Source organism: Petaurus breviceps, unplaced genomic scaffold (genome assembly GCF_028583685.1).
Source record: "Petaurus breviceps papuanus isolate PSGF00001 unplaced genomic scaffold, PetGlider_PUasm1.0 174, whole genome shotgun sequence".
Classification (NCBI taxonomy): Eukaryota; Metazoa; Chordata; class Mammalia; order Diprotodontia; family Petauridae; genus Petaurus; species Petaurus breviceps.
Genome location: NW_027185761.1, coordinates 74,847,818 through 74,864,205, shown reverse-complemented (window position 1 = coordinate 74,864,205; position 16,388 = coordinate 74,847,818). Strand labels below are relative to the sequence as shown.

The 16,388-nt window shown below is 46.2% G+C and overlaps 1 protein-coding gene across 1 annotated transcript in view; it reads left to right on the top strand.

Moving 5' to 3' along the window:
• Positions 1–16,388, top strand: part of SEPTIN7 (septin 7) — a 47,026-nt gene that overhangs the window by 22,421 nt on the left and 8,217 nt on the right. Inside the window, exons 9-10 of the mRNA XM_069084412.1 lie at positions 5,269–5,320; positions 12,461–12,586. Of these exons, the coding sequence (XP_068940513.1) occupies positions 5,269–5,320; positions 12,461–12,586 (178 nt within the window). The remainder of the gene's footprint in view (positions 1–5,268; positions 5,321–12,460; positions 12,587–16,388) is intronic.

The window sequence follows — 16,388 nt, the reverse complement described above, 5'->3', positions numbered from 1 at the left end:
GTGTGTGTGTGTGTGTGTGTGTGTGTGTGTGTGTGTGTGTGTGTGTGAGTGAGAGAGAGACAGTTGAGAGAACATTATGTCAGTGATGGGGCAGTTTAGAGTGATTAAAAGCATTGCCTCATGTCAGCCCTGAGCCAACTGGATCCTTTTTTTCCCTCCTTCTGTTCCTCTCCTGGTCGCCTTCTTGAATCTTCAGAAGCTCTTGGCGGTTCCTCAGGCTGGTGTCTGTTCTCTGGCAGCTTCGGCTCATCTCAGTGTGTCTCTTAGTATTTAACGTGGATCATCTGTTCAACATTGGTCCTTTCTTTGATCCATAGATGGCAGTTGCTGCTACCCCCCATTTTTTTTCCTGCTTCTCACCCCCAGAATTCCTTTTCTCATCCTGTCTAAAAAGCACATCCTTTCCGTTCAGATCCTAGCACTTTGTGCATGTTTTTTACTCATTGTAGCTGCATCTCTCCTCCTCCCCTTTGTGATCTCAATCTGTTACTGTTGATTCTGGCCTTGAAAATACTGTTGGCTCCTTTAATCAACAAATGCCTTGACTGACCTTGACCTTGTCTCTCGGATGAGGTTGGAAAGCTCCTCGGTGTGAACGGCTCTGCATTATACTTGTGGGTCTGAGCAGAGGCTTTTGTGCTGTTCAAGTAGAACAGAGACGTGTCTCCATTGAAGAGAGCCTCTGAGGCTATATGTGGGTGTATCAAATCAGATCCTTTTTAAAACTCAGTCACCATCATGTTTTTATCATCCCCTTGTTCAGGGCATTGTGGGAGGCTCTCAGGCATCATCGACAATGTTAACACCCTCCTAGAGCCCAAACAGTCGTGAGGTGGGACACACAGTAGGGGTTAGTTCCATTTCACAGATGAACATGGGGCTCAGAGGGCTTAATTTAGTGGCCTATGGTCCCACCTCTAGTTAGTAGACAGTGTGGCGTTGATGAAGAGATAATATTTGGATTTAGGCTTAAAAGACTCTTCCCTAAGGCTGACCGCTTCCCCTAAGGCTCTGTCTGGGCTGACTACCCCCTCTTGACTTCCCTCATGATTTCTGCCTCACAAGGTCACTTGCGGTAGATAGCCCACAGCCCAGCTCTTGGCCGTCTTGAACAGTCCCAAGGTTCCCACCACCTGCTGCACAGTCGCACCTGGATACTTCAAGGAAAGAGGCTCCATTTTCAGATCAGCCTTCAAAGCTTTCTGCCATCTGCCTCCCACTTACCTTGTCAGGCTCAGCGTCATTCCCCTCCATATGCTTTATGTTCCAGATAAACTGACCTACTGGCTGCTCTGTAGAACTAAGCCATGTAAAATACCAGACAGAAATGTATTGCAGTGCCTCTTGAGTTGGGCTCAGGCAGCCTCTCAGGGGAGCTGATTTCTTGAGCCCCAGACATGATGGGAAGTCCTGGTCAGGCAGTGAGATGTAGTGATTTAGGGGACTGTTGGCTCAGTAATGACCCAGTGGCATGATATGGTGAGTAGGGAGTTGGCCTGTCTTGTTCTGCCCTTGGTTGGAGCACTCCTGGCAGATTCTGTTCAGATCTGTTAGGAAGGCCATATAGAGGAAGGAGGGACAACACAGGAGAAAAGGACCTGGGGATCATGCCTTATGAGGGAAGGCTGAAGGACCTGTGCAGTGTAGGTGGGGGGAGGACAGGGTGGCTGTATCCTAGGATTTGAACAGCTCAGGCTTGTTCTGCCAACAGATAGCCACAGGAAATCACAGAGAAGCCAACTTAGGCTTGCTATTAGAAAGAACTGCCCGGGAATTTGATTGAGCCAGAGTAGAATCGGCTGTTTGAAGGGTGGTAGAGGTCCCCACACTGGAGGCTGGATTTGTGGGGGGAGGCAAGGGGAGGTGCTATCTTCTCTGGCCTGAAATTGTCTTCCAGGCTTTCTTTCCCACCTTTGTTTTCCCAACTGTCATTGCCGCTTAAGATTATTTATTGGGCTAGCGCATCGATGACAGCATCCAAATGAGAACGACATTAGAAAAGTACCAGCACATCTGCTCTCAGCTTGTCTCTTCTCTCAGTTCTATTTACGGACTCTCAGGAGGATCTGGGATGGCCACATTTTATTTATTTATTTTTCATTTATTTATTTATTTTTGCTTTTTGGAAGAGGGAAGGTAGGGCAATTGGGGTTAAGTGACTTGCCCAAGGTCACATGGTTAGTTTTTGTGTTAAGTGGCTGAGGCTGGATTTGAACTCAGGTCCTCCTGACTCCAGGGCTGGCTCTCTATTCCCTGAACCACCTAGCCACCCTTAACAGCCACATTTTATGTGAAGCTCTGCTCTTTTCCTACTAGAGAAGTGCCACTGCTTGGGTTCTTGTGTCCTAATTTACAAATGAACTTCACCTCGAAGTTAACATTGCTTTTGGTGCTGTGTGTTTCTCCTTTGAAAGCTGATTCAGTATTTGCCTTTGGATCTTGTTCCTGGGGTGTTTGGCTGTTACGCGTCTCTTCAGCTTTCTAATAAATGGAAAGGGTATCTTTGGTCCCTTTCTGATTCTTCTGACTAGGCAGACGCCAGAAGTTCTCCATGGAGTTCATTTTATTTTTAAAAAGAATTTATTCAATGTTAAAATCCATCATTTCCTAGCTTCCCTTTTTACGAGAGTATTTAATGAGTCCAAGTGAGAAGTTCTGGTAAGGATCTGATCCCTAACTTATTATCCAGAAGCACCAACTTTCTGCAACTTTCTGCACAATTTCATGGTCTGAGGACCACTGAATCACCACCACATCCATGGGGGGATTTCCTCAAGCTCTTTCATCCTGATTCCCTTCCTGGTGGCTTGTCTCTCTGCTTGGCACATTGAGCATGGCATGAGGTGAACGTGAGTGCCCCAAGTGCCCCACAACAGCCTCTGCCCACTCCTCCCTTGGCATCTTCATGGAGAACTTGCCAGCTGCTGCCCCCTTGGCCTTTTGGCTTCATTGCTTGTGGAGCCTGCACAGATTTGGACTGCTTCCTTATGTCTTGTGTCATTCATCTTGGTCATGAGATAACAGTTGCCATTTAGAATGTGATGATTCTTAGTCTTTGCAGGTGTGGGACTACAAGGGTGGTGCCCAGAGCTCGAGGCTTCTCTGAGGGGGAAGGAAGGGCCTACGGAACCCAGGGCTTGGCAGCCAGCTTCCATGTCACCGTGGGGTATCCCTCTCACTCTTGTGGTGATGTCAGGAGGCACAAGGAGCACAGGCTAGGGCCACGCTCTGCAGGATGGGCTGGAGTTGGGGGGAAGAGGAGGAAACAAAGATGATCACAGAGAGGAGGCGAGTGCATTTATCCCCTCCTGGTGACCTGGGGAGGCGTGGAGAGCCTGAGCTCAGGTTCTGTTGACCCTGGTGTCCCCATCTGTAAAACAGGTGTCAGATGAGGTAACAAAATGCCACAGAAATGTATTATTCCAAGGTTAGTTGGTTTCTGCTTTTTTTTTGGGGGGGGCGGGAAGGAGAAGAGAGGATTAGGGCTGGTGTAGCTCCCTCCTGAAAAAGGGAAGAGGAAAAAAAAAGTCATTCAAACATTTATTTAAAAGGACAATCAGAAGGAAGGTGGGAAGAAATCACTGATAGGACAGTTTTTAAAGCTATGTATTCATTTTGTCATGTGTTTAACAAGAGAAGCGAGCTGGGTAGACCAGAGGGGAACAATTTCATGTACAATCTTCTTTTTCTGTTCTATATGTATGGAGATTCTTGTTTTATTTGGGGTTAAGTTCAAAGTAATATCAGAACTCATGAAAACAGAGCTGGGCTGCTTACCTAGCAGGAGGGTGACAGTCTCACAGCCAATGGGCTTCCTAAGATATTGAGAGGGCTTGGGGCAAGCCCTCCCAATATCCTGTGGGGTGTTTCTGGCTGAGCATGGAGGTGTCCTGGCTTCCTGTCCCAGCTCGGCATGTGTTTCCCTATGGAATACCAGCCTCAGTTTCCTCAGCTGTAAAATGAGAGGGGTGAGACAAGATGACCTTTGACAGTGAAGGTCAGTTTTGTGGTCTTAGGGGTATAACAAGGGAGGGTCACATCCTTGGGATTATAGACCCATTGAAGTGTTACCTCTTCCCCCTTTGATTTGCCTGAGGGCTTTACTGCCCGCTCACATCCCTAGTGGCAAGCCCCTCTGGAGCCATGCCCCACCCTGAGCTTAATTGTTTTGGCCCGCTCTCTTTGCACTCACACTTCCTATAGCCCTCTAAAATTTTCTTGTTACCTTTTTATTTCATGCTCTGTTTTGTATTTTTCCCAGCACCTTTTTACCATGTAGGAAGCTTAAAGCTTGTTTAAATTGTAGCGAGGGTTATTGAATCCTCTTCCGCTTTTCTTCCAACTCTGTCTGAGAGAATGAAACCATGTTGAATGACAAATAAAATGTAGCCTGATACACGGTAAGGGGAAATGTGTGCTTTCATTGAAGTGTATGCCTGACAGAAATAAGAGAAGATGAGATTGCTTACGGACAGGGGTTGTTTTTTGTGGTAGAGTTGCCGGTGGGGTAGAGATTGGGCATTTTCAAGCATCTGCCAAAGTAATGAAGCCGTATATTAGGTGCCATTAGGAGGGCGCATCATCCTTAGCCATATCCTAGCTCAATGATTGCTTTTCAGATGTGCCCTGGTATGGTGTTAGGTAAAACCCCATTTTATGGAACAGAGACATAGGAGCAGTGTTACAGATGAGCAGTTGGTCACATGAGGTTTCATTACTGATGTTGCTTACTTATGATGTCTTTGCACATTATGACACAGGAGCCATGGCTAGGGTGGCCCTGGCCCTGATTAAACCATAGCATCTTGGGTGTGCATGTTCAAAGCTGTGTCCTTTTGGGTGCTGGGGTCTTGTGTAACTGATACCATAACATCTAAATGGACGATGTGGGAAATTCAGTTCAGTTCCCAAGGTGAAAAATGTATTCAAAGTAACCCTGTTCTCTGTCAACCCAGAAACCGTATAAAGAGGAGCATCAGGTTTCACTTGCCCTTGACCTTTTTGACTTAAGGTGTGATTAGAGAAATCCAGAAGACAGTTGGCCTTATCATGGCTTGTCTGTCATCGCAGAGCAGAGCCAACGATGTTATTTCCTTCCACTTGAACAGTGTTCTCAAGTTAGGAGCGTTTAGAACTTTGGGCGGTCTTTAGTTTAAACAACACTACTCTTAGCCATTGTCTTTTTGATAGGAATATTAATAGTTATTGTTGGGAAAGCTTAGTATTCCTAAGTGAATTTACTTGGTGTATTCTTTCTTTTTCCTGCAGTTGAAAATGGTGATCATTGTGATTTCACAATTCTAAGAAACATGTTGATAAGGTAAGTGTGAACAGTAAACAGATTTTTTTTAAAAGCTGGAAAAGCCTAAGCGGCTAATTTCTCCAAGTATCAATTGTATTAAAGATGGTGATAATGTTCACGGTGTGCTGTACTGTTAATTAATATATATTGGTTGTACAGAGATGTTGTAATCTCTGCTCCAAGAGACTCACTTTAGTTAGGTCAAGAAAAGTAGCCCACAGAGTAGGTGGGTGATGTTTTGCATTGGATGGTAGCCAGTTTTGTTGCTGATTGTACCTTTTCTATGTTGAAGTTGAAAATTGAGATCTATGACTTTCTTCCTTAATCTAAGACCTCCTTCCATGGGCAGAGTAGAGCTCCTTAAGTCACTGGTCTTTATTCAGTATTTTGATGAGGAACTCTTTAGAACTCAGGTAGGTTAATTCTAGGAAAACAGTCATGGAAAGCTCGGTAACTTCATTTGGAAACAGAGAGCCTGGGGTCCCATGCTCCCTCGTGTACTCTTTCCTACCTGTGTGTCCTCCTTGGGCCTCTTTGGTCATCCATAAAATGAGAGGGCTAGACCAGACAACATCTCTGTTCTAACTGATGATTCAATGACCTGCCAGAGATAGTGCTTCAGTCTCTTTTCCATGGGTTCTCTGCCGTTTAGAGGCTATCTTCCAACAAGTTGTTCATCATGTTGATGTTCAGAAGATACCTCTCACAGCCCTCAGGTTACCAAGGACAAAAGAGAAGGCCATGTGTAGATATAGCCAGAGCATTTTCCTCCTTCCCCTCCATCATGGAGAACGTGTCCTGGGCAGAGTTCAAAGGGAAAGAGAATGACTTTGTCTCTGCTGAAGCCCATCAGATGTTCCTCTTTTGTGGCTAAAATTGTGCCCATTTTGTCAGGGCCCATACTACTATAGGGCTTATGCAGTTTTTAACAATTCCTTGACCATGTAGAGGGTATCAGCCTGACAGTAGATGGAGCGATGGCTCAGATGCCCATCGGCACACCTCTGGGATGTGTGGAGGGACAGTGAGCCAGAATTGAAGAGCAGGAACAGCGTGGATTGAATTGGAGGATCATCATAGCCTTCCAGTCTGAGAGGCCGGTCCCAGGCTTGGAATCTTGCCATGGAGAGCGCGACAGCTAGTTTGCTGAGGTTGGATCGAAGCATTTGATGGCTTGTTCTTGTGGTTTAGTACATTTAGACCGAATCAGAGCTGTCTGAATGGCTTCACTCCCAAGACTGAATAGCCATTAAAAGGTCAGTGTCAGCTTATTAGGAGGCCTTGGTTGGTGTGCCCCGAGAAAACCTACTGATACAAATAAAAGTATAAATGGTTTCCCTGTTGTATTAGAGATGACCCCCCCCCCAAAAAAAAAAAAAAAAAAAAAAAAAAACCAAACTCAACAGCAACTGGGATGAACAGCTACTAGTTCAGTAATATGATCCATAAAGATTTTGTCAAGATGAGATAGCAGACTGAATCTAAGAAAATGAAGTTTAATAGGAGTACATGTAGAGGCTTATACTTGTTAAGCTTGAGAATTTTTCTTCTTTTTTTGCCTCCATTAATTTGTTACTTTTAGTTTACAAGATTCAGTTCCACAATCCCTTGACTTTTAAATTCTGCCCCCCCTCCCCAGCCCATGGTGGCATGCAATCAAGTATAGGATCTGCAAATATTTCACATTAGACATTAAGTCAGGTTGTAAAGAAGGGTTGTAACCGATGGGATGAACAATGGGAAAATGGAAACAAAACCAAACGAGAAAAAGAGAGAGCAGGTAGTTTGTTTCAGTCTGCATTCAGACTCTGTTCTCCCTAGTTCTTTCTCTGAATGTAGACATCTCCTTCCATCATGAGTCTTTTGGAGTTGTCTTATAGCCTTGCATTGCTGAGAAGAGTCCAGTCTATCAAAGTTGGTCATCACACATATATTGTGTCTATGATTGTGTACAAATTTCTCCTGGTTCTACTCTTCTCATTCAGCATCAGTTTGTATCCATCTGCTCCTCGTTTCTTATAGCACAATAGTATTCCATAAGTTATTTAGCCATTCTCCAATTGATGGGCATCCCCTTAATTTCCAATTCTTTGCCACCACAAAAAGAGCTGCTATAAATATTTTTGTGCATACAGGTCTTCCTCCCACTTCTCTGATCTCTTTGGGATACAACCCTAGAAGTGGTATTGCTGGATCAACGGGTATGAAATTATTTATAGCCCTTTGGGCATCATTCCAGATTTCTCTCCAGAATGGTTGAATCAGTTCACAACTCCAATGCATGAGTGTTCCAGTTTTTCCACATCCTCTCCAGCATTTGTCATTTCCCTGTATATCATCTTAGCCAATCTGACCTGTGAGATGTGGTACCTCAGAGTTGTTTGGATTTGCATTTCTCTAATCAATAGTGATTTAGAGCATTTTTTCATATGCTTATAGATATCTTTAATTTCTACCTCTGAAAATTGCCTGTTCATATCCTTTGACCATTTATCAATTGGGGAATGACTTGTATCCTTATAGATTTTGCTCAATTCTCTGTATATTTTAGAAATGAGGACTTTATCAGAGACACTAGTTGTAAAAATTCTTTCCCAATTTCCCACTTCCCTCTTAATCTTGGTTACATTGGCTTTGTCTATACAAAACCTTTTCAATTTAATATAAACAAGATTATCCATTTTGCATTTTATAATGTTCTCTAACCCTTGCTTGGTCATAAAGTCTTCCCTTCTCCATAAATCTGACAGATAAACTATGCCTAGATCATGCACCCATTTAGACTTGATTTTGGTATATGGTGTTAGATAGCACAGTTTTCCCAGCAGTTTTTTGTCAAATAGTGAGTTCTTATCCCCAAAACTGGGGTCTTTGGGTTTATCAAACAGTAGATTACTACTAGTCATTGACTGCTGAGACTCGTGTACCCAATCCATTCCATTGATCCACTCCTCTGTTCCTCAGCCAGCACCAAGGGTTTTGATGACTGCTGCTTTATAATACAGATTGAAATCTGGTCTGGCTGGGCCACCTTCCCTAGTATTTCTTTTCATTAATTCCCTTGATATTCTGGACCTGTTGTTCTTCCAGATGAATTTTGTAAGCTTCAGAATTTTTAAAACCCAAATTGAATGAAGGATGACCTGATGACATTTTATTGGAAAATTATCTGAGGGCTTTAGTGAATTAGAAGCTCAGTGAGAGGTAGCCGTGTGATCTTGCTGCCGAGAATGCTCTTGAGATTTTCTTCAGGGCTAGAGAAGTGTTCAGTGCACTGTACCGTGTCCTGGTTAGACCTCATCAAGGGTAACATGTTCAGGTCTGGACACTGTATTTTAAGAATGATCAGCTGGAGAACCAGAGGAGAAAAACAAGGGATATGGAAGGGGGGCTCAAGGTGATGCCATCTGAAGATTAGGCAAAAAAACTGGTGATGTTTATCCTGGAGTAAAGGGGACATGACAGCTGTCTGCAGGTGTCTGAAGAGATGTCAGATGGAGAAGAAAATGGCACACAGCTCCAACACCTTGCCAAGAAAACTTGCAAAATGGAGTCAAAAGAGTCAGGCATGACTGAAACTTGATCTGAATGTAGGGAAGGAGGGAGTTAGGCAGATTCTTTCTAGTTAGTCCCAGAAGGAACCAGAGGCATTGAAAGTGGCAGAGAGAGACACTTAACGTTGCTGTTCATAGCTAGTGTTCCCTGAAAGGACTGTCTGGGGAGATAGTGGGCATCCCCTTAGGAGAGTTCTGGGGGAAGGCTCTGAGGACCTGGGGGACAGATTCTAGAGTATTTGTGTCGAGGTGTCTTTTGGACTTGGTGGGGTCTGAGATCTCTTCCCTCCAACCATAGAAGGACAATCCTCGTGTCAGCTTTGTCTAAGTCTAGTAGAGTAGATTGACCTAGTATTGAGAGAAGTATAGTTGTCTGTAAAGTTCTGGAACTTTAGAGTTAAATTGATCAGCTCCTTAATTTCGGTACAGGTCACAGTTCACCCATACCTTCTGGCCGGGTATCCCTAGAGCCTTTCCCCAGGGGCCCCCCCTCACATGAGCTCTGTGCTAGCTGCATCCAGGCTCTTCTTCACTGATCCCTCCATCTCCCAGTAGGGCCTGCCCAATGTCTTTTCCAAACAACAATGATATCCTTTAGCCTGTTTTTCTCATGTAATTCTTTGGTCAGATTTGACAGACTGCTCACAGCCACTGGACCTTGTCCTTTGGGTGACTTGGCTTTCATTGTCTTGATTCCAGGCTTTACATCTCTGCGGCCCCCTGGAAGAACTGTTAAAAGATGGGCCCTTGTTTCTAGGAAAAGCTTGGCGTCATTCAAAGCATTTAACCCAGAGGGTGGGTCCGGCTCATGGTCCATCCGGAGTCTCTGTCCCTCTCGTGGCTCAGCCTCGGAGGGCACGGGAGCAGAGGCAGGAGGCGTTTGCCTTGTGTGCCTGTGTAGGCCCAGCTCCTTTAGCGGGCAACTCAAGAGTTCTGCAGCTTGGTGTGGTCACAAAGAAGGGAGATCTGGGGGCCCTCCGCATCTGTGGGGGCCCTTTTAACCTCCAGACTCCACCAAGATGACGAGGAGCCCCTTTGCCAGGCCTGCACTCGCCTGTCTTATGCCCTGTCTGACAGCAGTAGCCTGCACTGTCCAGCAGCAAGTCAGTGGGCATGGGCAGGCCGGTGCCTGGGATGCCCCAGCACAAGGGGATCTCGTGTTCTCTCCATTTTCCTTTAATTAGATTGTAAAGAGGGTGGCGCGCTGCTCTGTTGTCAGACTCCAAGGATGCTCTGCATGAATGCACGCAGATCATTTGCATAAACACTTTAGATGGGAGAAGGTGGGCACATTTGGATGGCCGGTGTTGGTATTCTCAGTTGCCTGTTTTAAGTTGGGTGATTCTCTCCTTCAGATATTCTGGTGCTATGAGCCAGTGTGAGATGGTGTGGCCTTGACTCCCTTTGTGATGTATAGCACTGGCATTCACTGGAGGAATTCAAGAAGGCCCCAAAAGTTAGTTAGCCAACAGTGCTTGCCTCCCTCATCGACTAAGGATGCCCGCATGGGGCTGCCGCCTCGTGCACAGACACGCGATGTTGTCAGAGGCTCATCGGCTCGGGTACCCAGCTAGCCTTGCTCTGCAGGTACCGGCTCACTGGAAGCCATAGGAGAAGGGCTTTCACGGCTGTCCGCCAAGTGAGGCTGGGGCAGAGACTGAAGCTTGAACTTGATGCCAGAATGTGCAAGAGAATTCAGAAGCTGGAGCGATGAGCTTTGGGGCTCAGTGGGCCCCACATGGCATTGATGTGGCCAGTGTGGGAACATTTCTTTTTGGATTCTGGTCAGATGTCAGGCTCTTCTTCTGCCCTGTTCACTCCCATTTCATGTGGAGGGTACTTTGTGCTTTTTTGGTGGTATTCAGTGACAATCATCTATCATTCCTTTTCTATGACTTGTTATTTTAATCATTCAGCATTCAGTAAGCCAGCATTTATTAATTACCTACTTTGTGCTGGAACTACAAAGAGAAGTCAAAGACAGTCCATGCTCTCAAGGATTCCTCCCAGTCTAATGGGGGCAGGCAGGAGACAGAAAGGGCTGTGTACAAACAAGCTGCATTAGGAGGAGTCTCAGAAGGCAGGCACAGAGACAGGCTTCCTGCAGAAGGTGGGAAGAAAGCCCAGAAGTGCAGATGAGGAGGGAGAGTGAGGGTGGGGCTGGGCAGAGGAGCCTAGAGCAGCTCGGGGAAGGCAAGGCCCAGGGGGCAGTGATGCTGGAGGGGGAGGAAGGTTTAACAGTTGCCTCCCTGTATGTACAACCCTGTAGTTAGATGTCATAAAGGCAGGTAAAGGAAATGGAAAAAACCCTGTACTTTAGGAGTTTATAATATACTTGTTAGGGATAAAACTTTGATGTTGACCTGAAAACACTAAAGAAATATTGAGGCTGGTGAGACTGACCAGCAGCCTTGGGTGCTGCTTTGCTGGGGTAGAACTTCCTGAGCAGGGCCCCCTCCAGCTCTGCTAAGCCAGGCTCAGTCACAGGTTGGGCTCTGATTGGGGCCCAAGTGAAGCTGAAGGTGGACTGGCGGCCCTCGGCCCCTGACGGAAGGCTGGCGGCCCATCTTTGTGAGTATTGGCTCATTTCATCCTCACAATAGCCCTGAAAGGTGGTGGGGGCTGTTATCCCCATCTTACAGATGAGAAAACTGAGGCCCAGAGGGGTTTCCAGGTGGAAGTAATAATGTCCAAGCCTCAATGACTTGAGGGGAGGTGATCACGTTGCTTCTTCCATGACTTTCTGTTCTTCTTAAAGGGAAATTGAAAATGGCCATTTGTTTTCTTCTTTAGAAAAGGTGAGCGTCCATGTCAGAGGAGCGGGTGGGCATCACTAGAATCTTGTGTCATATTAGAACTTTTTTAGCCAGAGTTGGAGTGATTTTCTTTCTAGTGGGTACTGGGGGCCTCACTGCTACAGGCCTGGCCATTCTCCCCCACATAGTAGAATGGATAGAATGTGGGACTTGGGGACAAAAAAGCCCTGAGTTCAAATCTGACTTCAAATGCTTACAAGCTATATGGTCCTGGGTGAGTCACTTCGTGGTTCTCAGCCTTAGTCTCCACATCTGTAAAATGGGCATAATAACGTCTGCCTCCCTGGGTTGTTATGGGACTCAAATGAGACTTTAGCTGAAAAGTGCTTCGCAGACCATGAAGTTACTGTTGCACCATGGGTGTGGTCTCTAGTCATGTGATCTGGGCTTCCCAAACTTTCCTGCCGTGGGTTGGACAAGAAGAGCTGTGCAGTCCCTTCCAGTCTTGACCTTGATCCCACAATTCTAATTCTTTGGCAGTTGGTGATGTCTCTGTGATGATTTATGGAATTTAAATTGGTGAAAACCTTCCCTCGGAGCATGCAGCTTCTTAGGCCGCTGTGTGGCCCTTCACAGACCCTCCCATTTGGCAGCTGCCTGTAACCCTAACATCCCTTATTGGAAATCTCACCAAATTAGTACTGCTGCACCAGCTATGTGGTGGTGGGGCCGAGTTTGGGGAAATCAGTGTTGATTGTCGAGCCCCGGGGGCTTCAGCTCTTAAAGACTAGGGCAAGCCAAGTGGTGAGAGCAGGAACAAATGCTGGCTGTTGTCCTTATCATGACAGAACCCACATGCAGGACCTGAAGGATGTGACGAACAACGTGCACTATGAGAATTACAGGAGCCGGAAGCTGGCCGCCGTGACCTACAACGGAGTGGACAACAACAAAAACAAAGGACAGCTGACCAAGTGAGCGGGCTGGCGGGAGGGCGGGAGGGAGGCTGGGTGCACTGGCACCTCCGGGCACAGCCAAGCTGCCTTCCCAACCACCTCCTCCCGTGCGGATGGTGATTCCTGTGTCAGGCCGCGCACAGACGCTCCTCCTTGTAGTATGATGTGGCAAAGCTTTCTTCTCCTGACATTGTAAAGGCTTTCCCTTCACTCGTCACTGTCCTTGGGCATCCCGAGTCATGCAGGCCATAAAGCCCCTCCCCGGCCCCCGTTTCACTGGCGGCTCTTGGCCGTTTCACTTCTGGCTGGATAAGCTCATTCAGAACCATCCCTAGACTTCACCTAGTCCCGGCTCTTTTGCAGTTGACAGTGTCCTCTGATGGGAGGTGACTTGGTCAAAGCCACACGGGTAGGAATGAGCAGAGCCCTAACGCAGACTTGAGTCCTCTGGCTTCAGCCTCGCTGTGCTCTGCTGGTGCCCTGCAGCTTTGCTCTGATGTGACCTTGCAGCCTGGGGGGCGGCCTGCATGGCTGCTGTGTTCTGTGGGGAGCCTGGCGTCTGCCTTTTTATTTGTCATCTTCTGCATGTCTGAATAACTCTCCCTCTAGAGAGAGGGGCGTGAGCATCAGTGTAGCAGCAGGCTCGTCTTGTTTTTTTCTACATGAACTTGATGCCAGTGATGGTGGGACAGCAGGGCAGTCCCCAGTATCCAGCAGGACAGTAAGGGTATATGACCACACCCAGCTCCACCCTTTCTGTTGCTTTCTCTTCCCGGTCCCCACCCTTTGCCAGCTTTTCTACCCTACCTAGCATCCTACAGAGATAGACCAGGCAAGCCCACCATGGTCCGTGTTCTAGACCAGGCAAAGCCCACCGCGCTTCGTATGCTGTCATCTCCCAGGACTCTGCTGTCACACCTTTTCCATCGTTGTTCTGGGGCTAGAGATGAAGGCTGCCAGTGATCTTTGCAGTGATGTCAGCCACCAGTTGGGACAAAAGCCCAGTGAATAAAGTTATAAGTATGCTCTGAGGGCCAGGAGGAAAAATGAATTAATTCCCAAAAGTCTAATTTATTTAAATGTTACCCAAGATGCTTTTTATGTGAAATTGAAGTATTTTCTTGTTGATCAGAGTGACAGCCCTAGTCTAGTCCCCTGTAATCTCACTGTCCCCATGAACTTGAATGTGAGATAAGATGCCCCTTTTACAGAAGCCTCTCTTTGCTCTTGGTTTGGCCTCAGACAGGCATTTCTTCACTTCTCAGAAACATGCCCTTGTTTCCAGATTGAATTAACCTGTTTTTCTGCTGGCTCTGGCCTCCTGTGGAGCTGGAGCTACTCACATGGTAGGGTTAAAACACTGAAGAGGTTTCTGTGATTCCCATGAGGACATTTCCATCATGATTTCCATGGTCTTTTATTTAAATTTAAATTTATTTTATGTAATAATATAAATCTCTTTATATAAGAAACTAAAGATAAATTTCTTTAAACTTTTATTTTTCCTCTTCCCTAGCATTTTGCGTTGAACCCAGTAGGTATTTCGTAATTCTTCTTTCTGCAGTCCCAGGAACCTTTCAGCCTAGCTGCCTGCTTGGCTTTGTTTTTTTTTTTTAATGATTGACTCTAAAAAGGTGATGTGCACATGAAAAAAGGGCCTTGTTCTGCAGCGCTCTGATGTGCATTTTGAAGCAGCACCAGATTGTCAGGTGTGAAGACCCTGCCTCAGTCTTCATTTCACTTGAGCCTTGCATCTACAGTTCTGGGAACTTTAGGACATTGAAAGTATCCAAACAACCAATAGTTAAAACAATTTGTATTTTTGCTTTTTGTTCAGATTAAATGAACGGAAGCTGTGCATTTGGCATGAGTTTATTGAGCAAGTTTACATGGCCCCCCTGAGGTCAGGGTCCCAGTCCCACGTGTGACCCTGAATGTCAAATGTGGAAAGCTTGCAATGGCCCAAGGTGCTCCTGTCTATGGGTTCTCTGATTTTTGTGACTTGATCAGAAAACCTCATCATCCTCACCATTTCTAAATAGAATTGATGGTAGATTAGCAAAAATCTCAGCACTGTTCTTGCTAACTGTTGGTGGCTGTTAACCAGTGTGGGATACCTCTAAGAATCCCATTGCAAATACATCCTTTTCAGAATTCACAGGATTTTTATTTTACTTTATCTTACGGTTGCTGCATTTGCTTCTTAAGCTTGTAAAGTTTGATATGCAGGTCACTCCTTGGGCTTCTCTGCCCATATTCCTGACTCTCTGTTACTCAGCCCCTTTGTTGGCTTTTTTGAGCTCTCTAGCACTGGATGGGCCGGCAGTGGGCGTTTTTCTTAGGTTTTTGTCTGATGTCTCTCCCTTCACCCCAACCCCTCCGACCTCTCCCCTCCTTTGTTTCTCCTGTTCATTCTTCCTGTTTCTGCCTCTTTCCTTGGCCTCCTTTGCGCCCAAGGGCTGAATTACGCAGTCTCCCTGCAGATGGCCCACCTCCCGCCTCCCCAGCACATGTGCAGCCGCCTCTCCCCAAAGACTCCCCTTTCCCTTACATCCCTCTTTCTCTCTGGACCACTGGCGCCTCCCGGTTAGGGAGGGCTCTGGAGGCACAGGGAGCAGTTAGCCCTGTGGGGGAGGATGGGAAGGTTGGCCTCTCCTCCATGTGCCAGGTGTTGGGCTTCGGTACTTTTTATGCATGTGTGATCTTTGACCTTCACGGCAGTCCTGGGAGTTAGGGGCTGTTACTATCCCATATTGAAGCAGAGATGCAGTGACTTGCCACAGGGTCACACAGCCATTCAGGTTGTGAAAATGAATTTGAATTCAGGGCTTCCTGATTCCAGACCTAGCTAGCACTGGGTCCACTGGGTAACTGGCCTCTTCTGAGTCTTTGTTTTGTGTCACTGAGGTAAAGCTGGGGTCCTGTGCCTCTAGAACAAAACGCTTATGGGCCAGGTGCCGTGGTTTTTCTGGATATTTGGCACAGCAGCAAAGCAAGCTCCACAGCCAGAGCTTAATTGGAAGCTCCCTTTTTTCCCTTGGCCTTCAGCCCCAGAACACATGCACCCTCCACCCCTAGTGTGAAGACATGGGTTGTATGTTGTACCTACAAGTGGGAGACACGGATTGGGGAGCCCCAGTGGCAGGCGTTAGACGTTCAGACAGCCCCCCCAAATCTGCAACTGCTCCCCTGCTTTCCTGAGACAGCATTCTAATTGAATATCTGTTAGATCAGGAGCTAAGGATTTTTATAAGGCAAGTAAACTATATATATATATTTTTATATTTTTCAAATGCTTTATTAACTTCTGATTTACATCATTCATTTACTCCAGATTTTGAGTTACAAATTTTCTCCCTGTTTTTCCCCTACCCACCGCCCCAAAATAGCAGTCCCACAGGATATCCCCTCCTCCAATCTGCTGTCTCCCATATTTTCTCCCATACCCCTTTCGACTTTTCCAGTAGGGCATGGTGGATCTCTATGCCCCAGTGCCTGTATATCTTATTTCCCAATTACATGTAAAATAGTATTAATAATAGTGTGTGTATATATATATATTTAAACATTTGATTTTAAAACTTTGAATTAAAGATTCATTCCCTTTCTCCCTTGTCACTCACCCTTACTGGGAAGATAAGCAGTTCAGTCTAGGTTGTACATGTGTAGCTAATGCAGAACAATAACATAGTAGATATATTGTAAAAGACTGACTATATTTCCCTCCCTCCTATCCCCCCTTCCATTTGTTCTATTCTCTACTTTGATCCTGTCCTTCTTCAAAAGTGGGTTCTTCCAATTTCCCTCCCCCCCCCCCCCC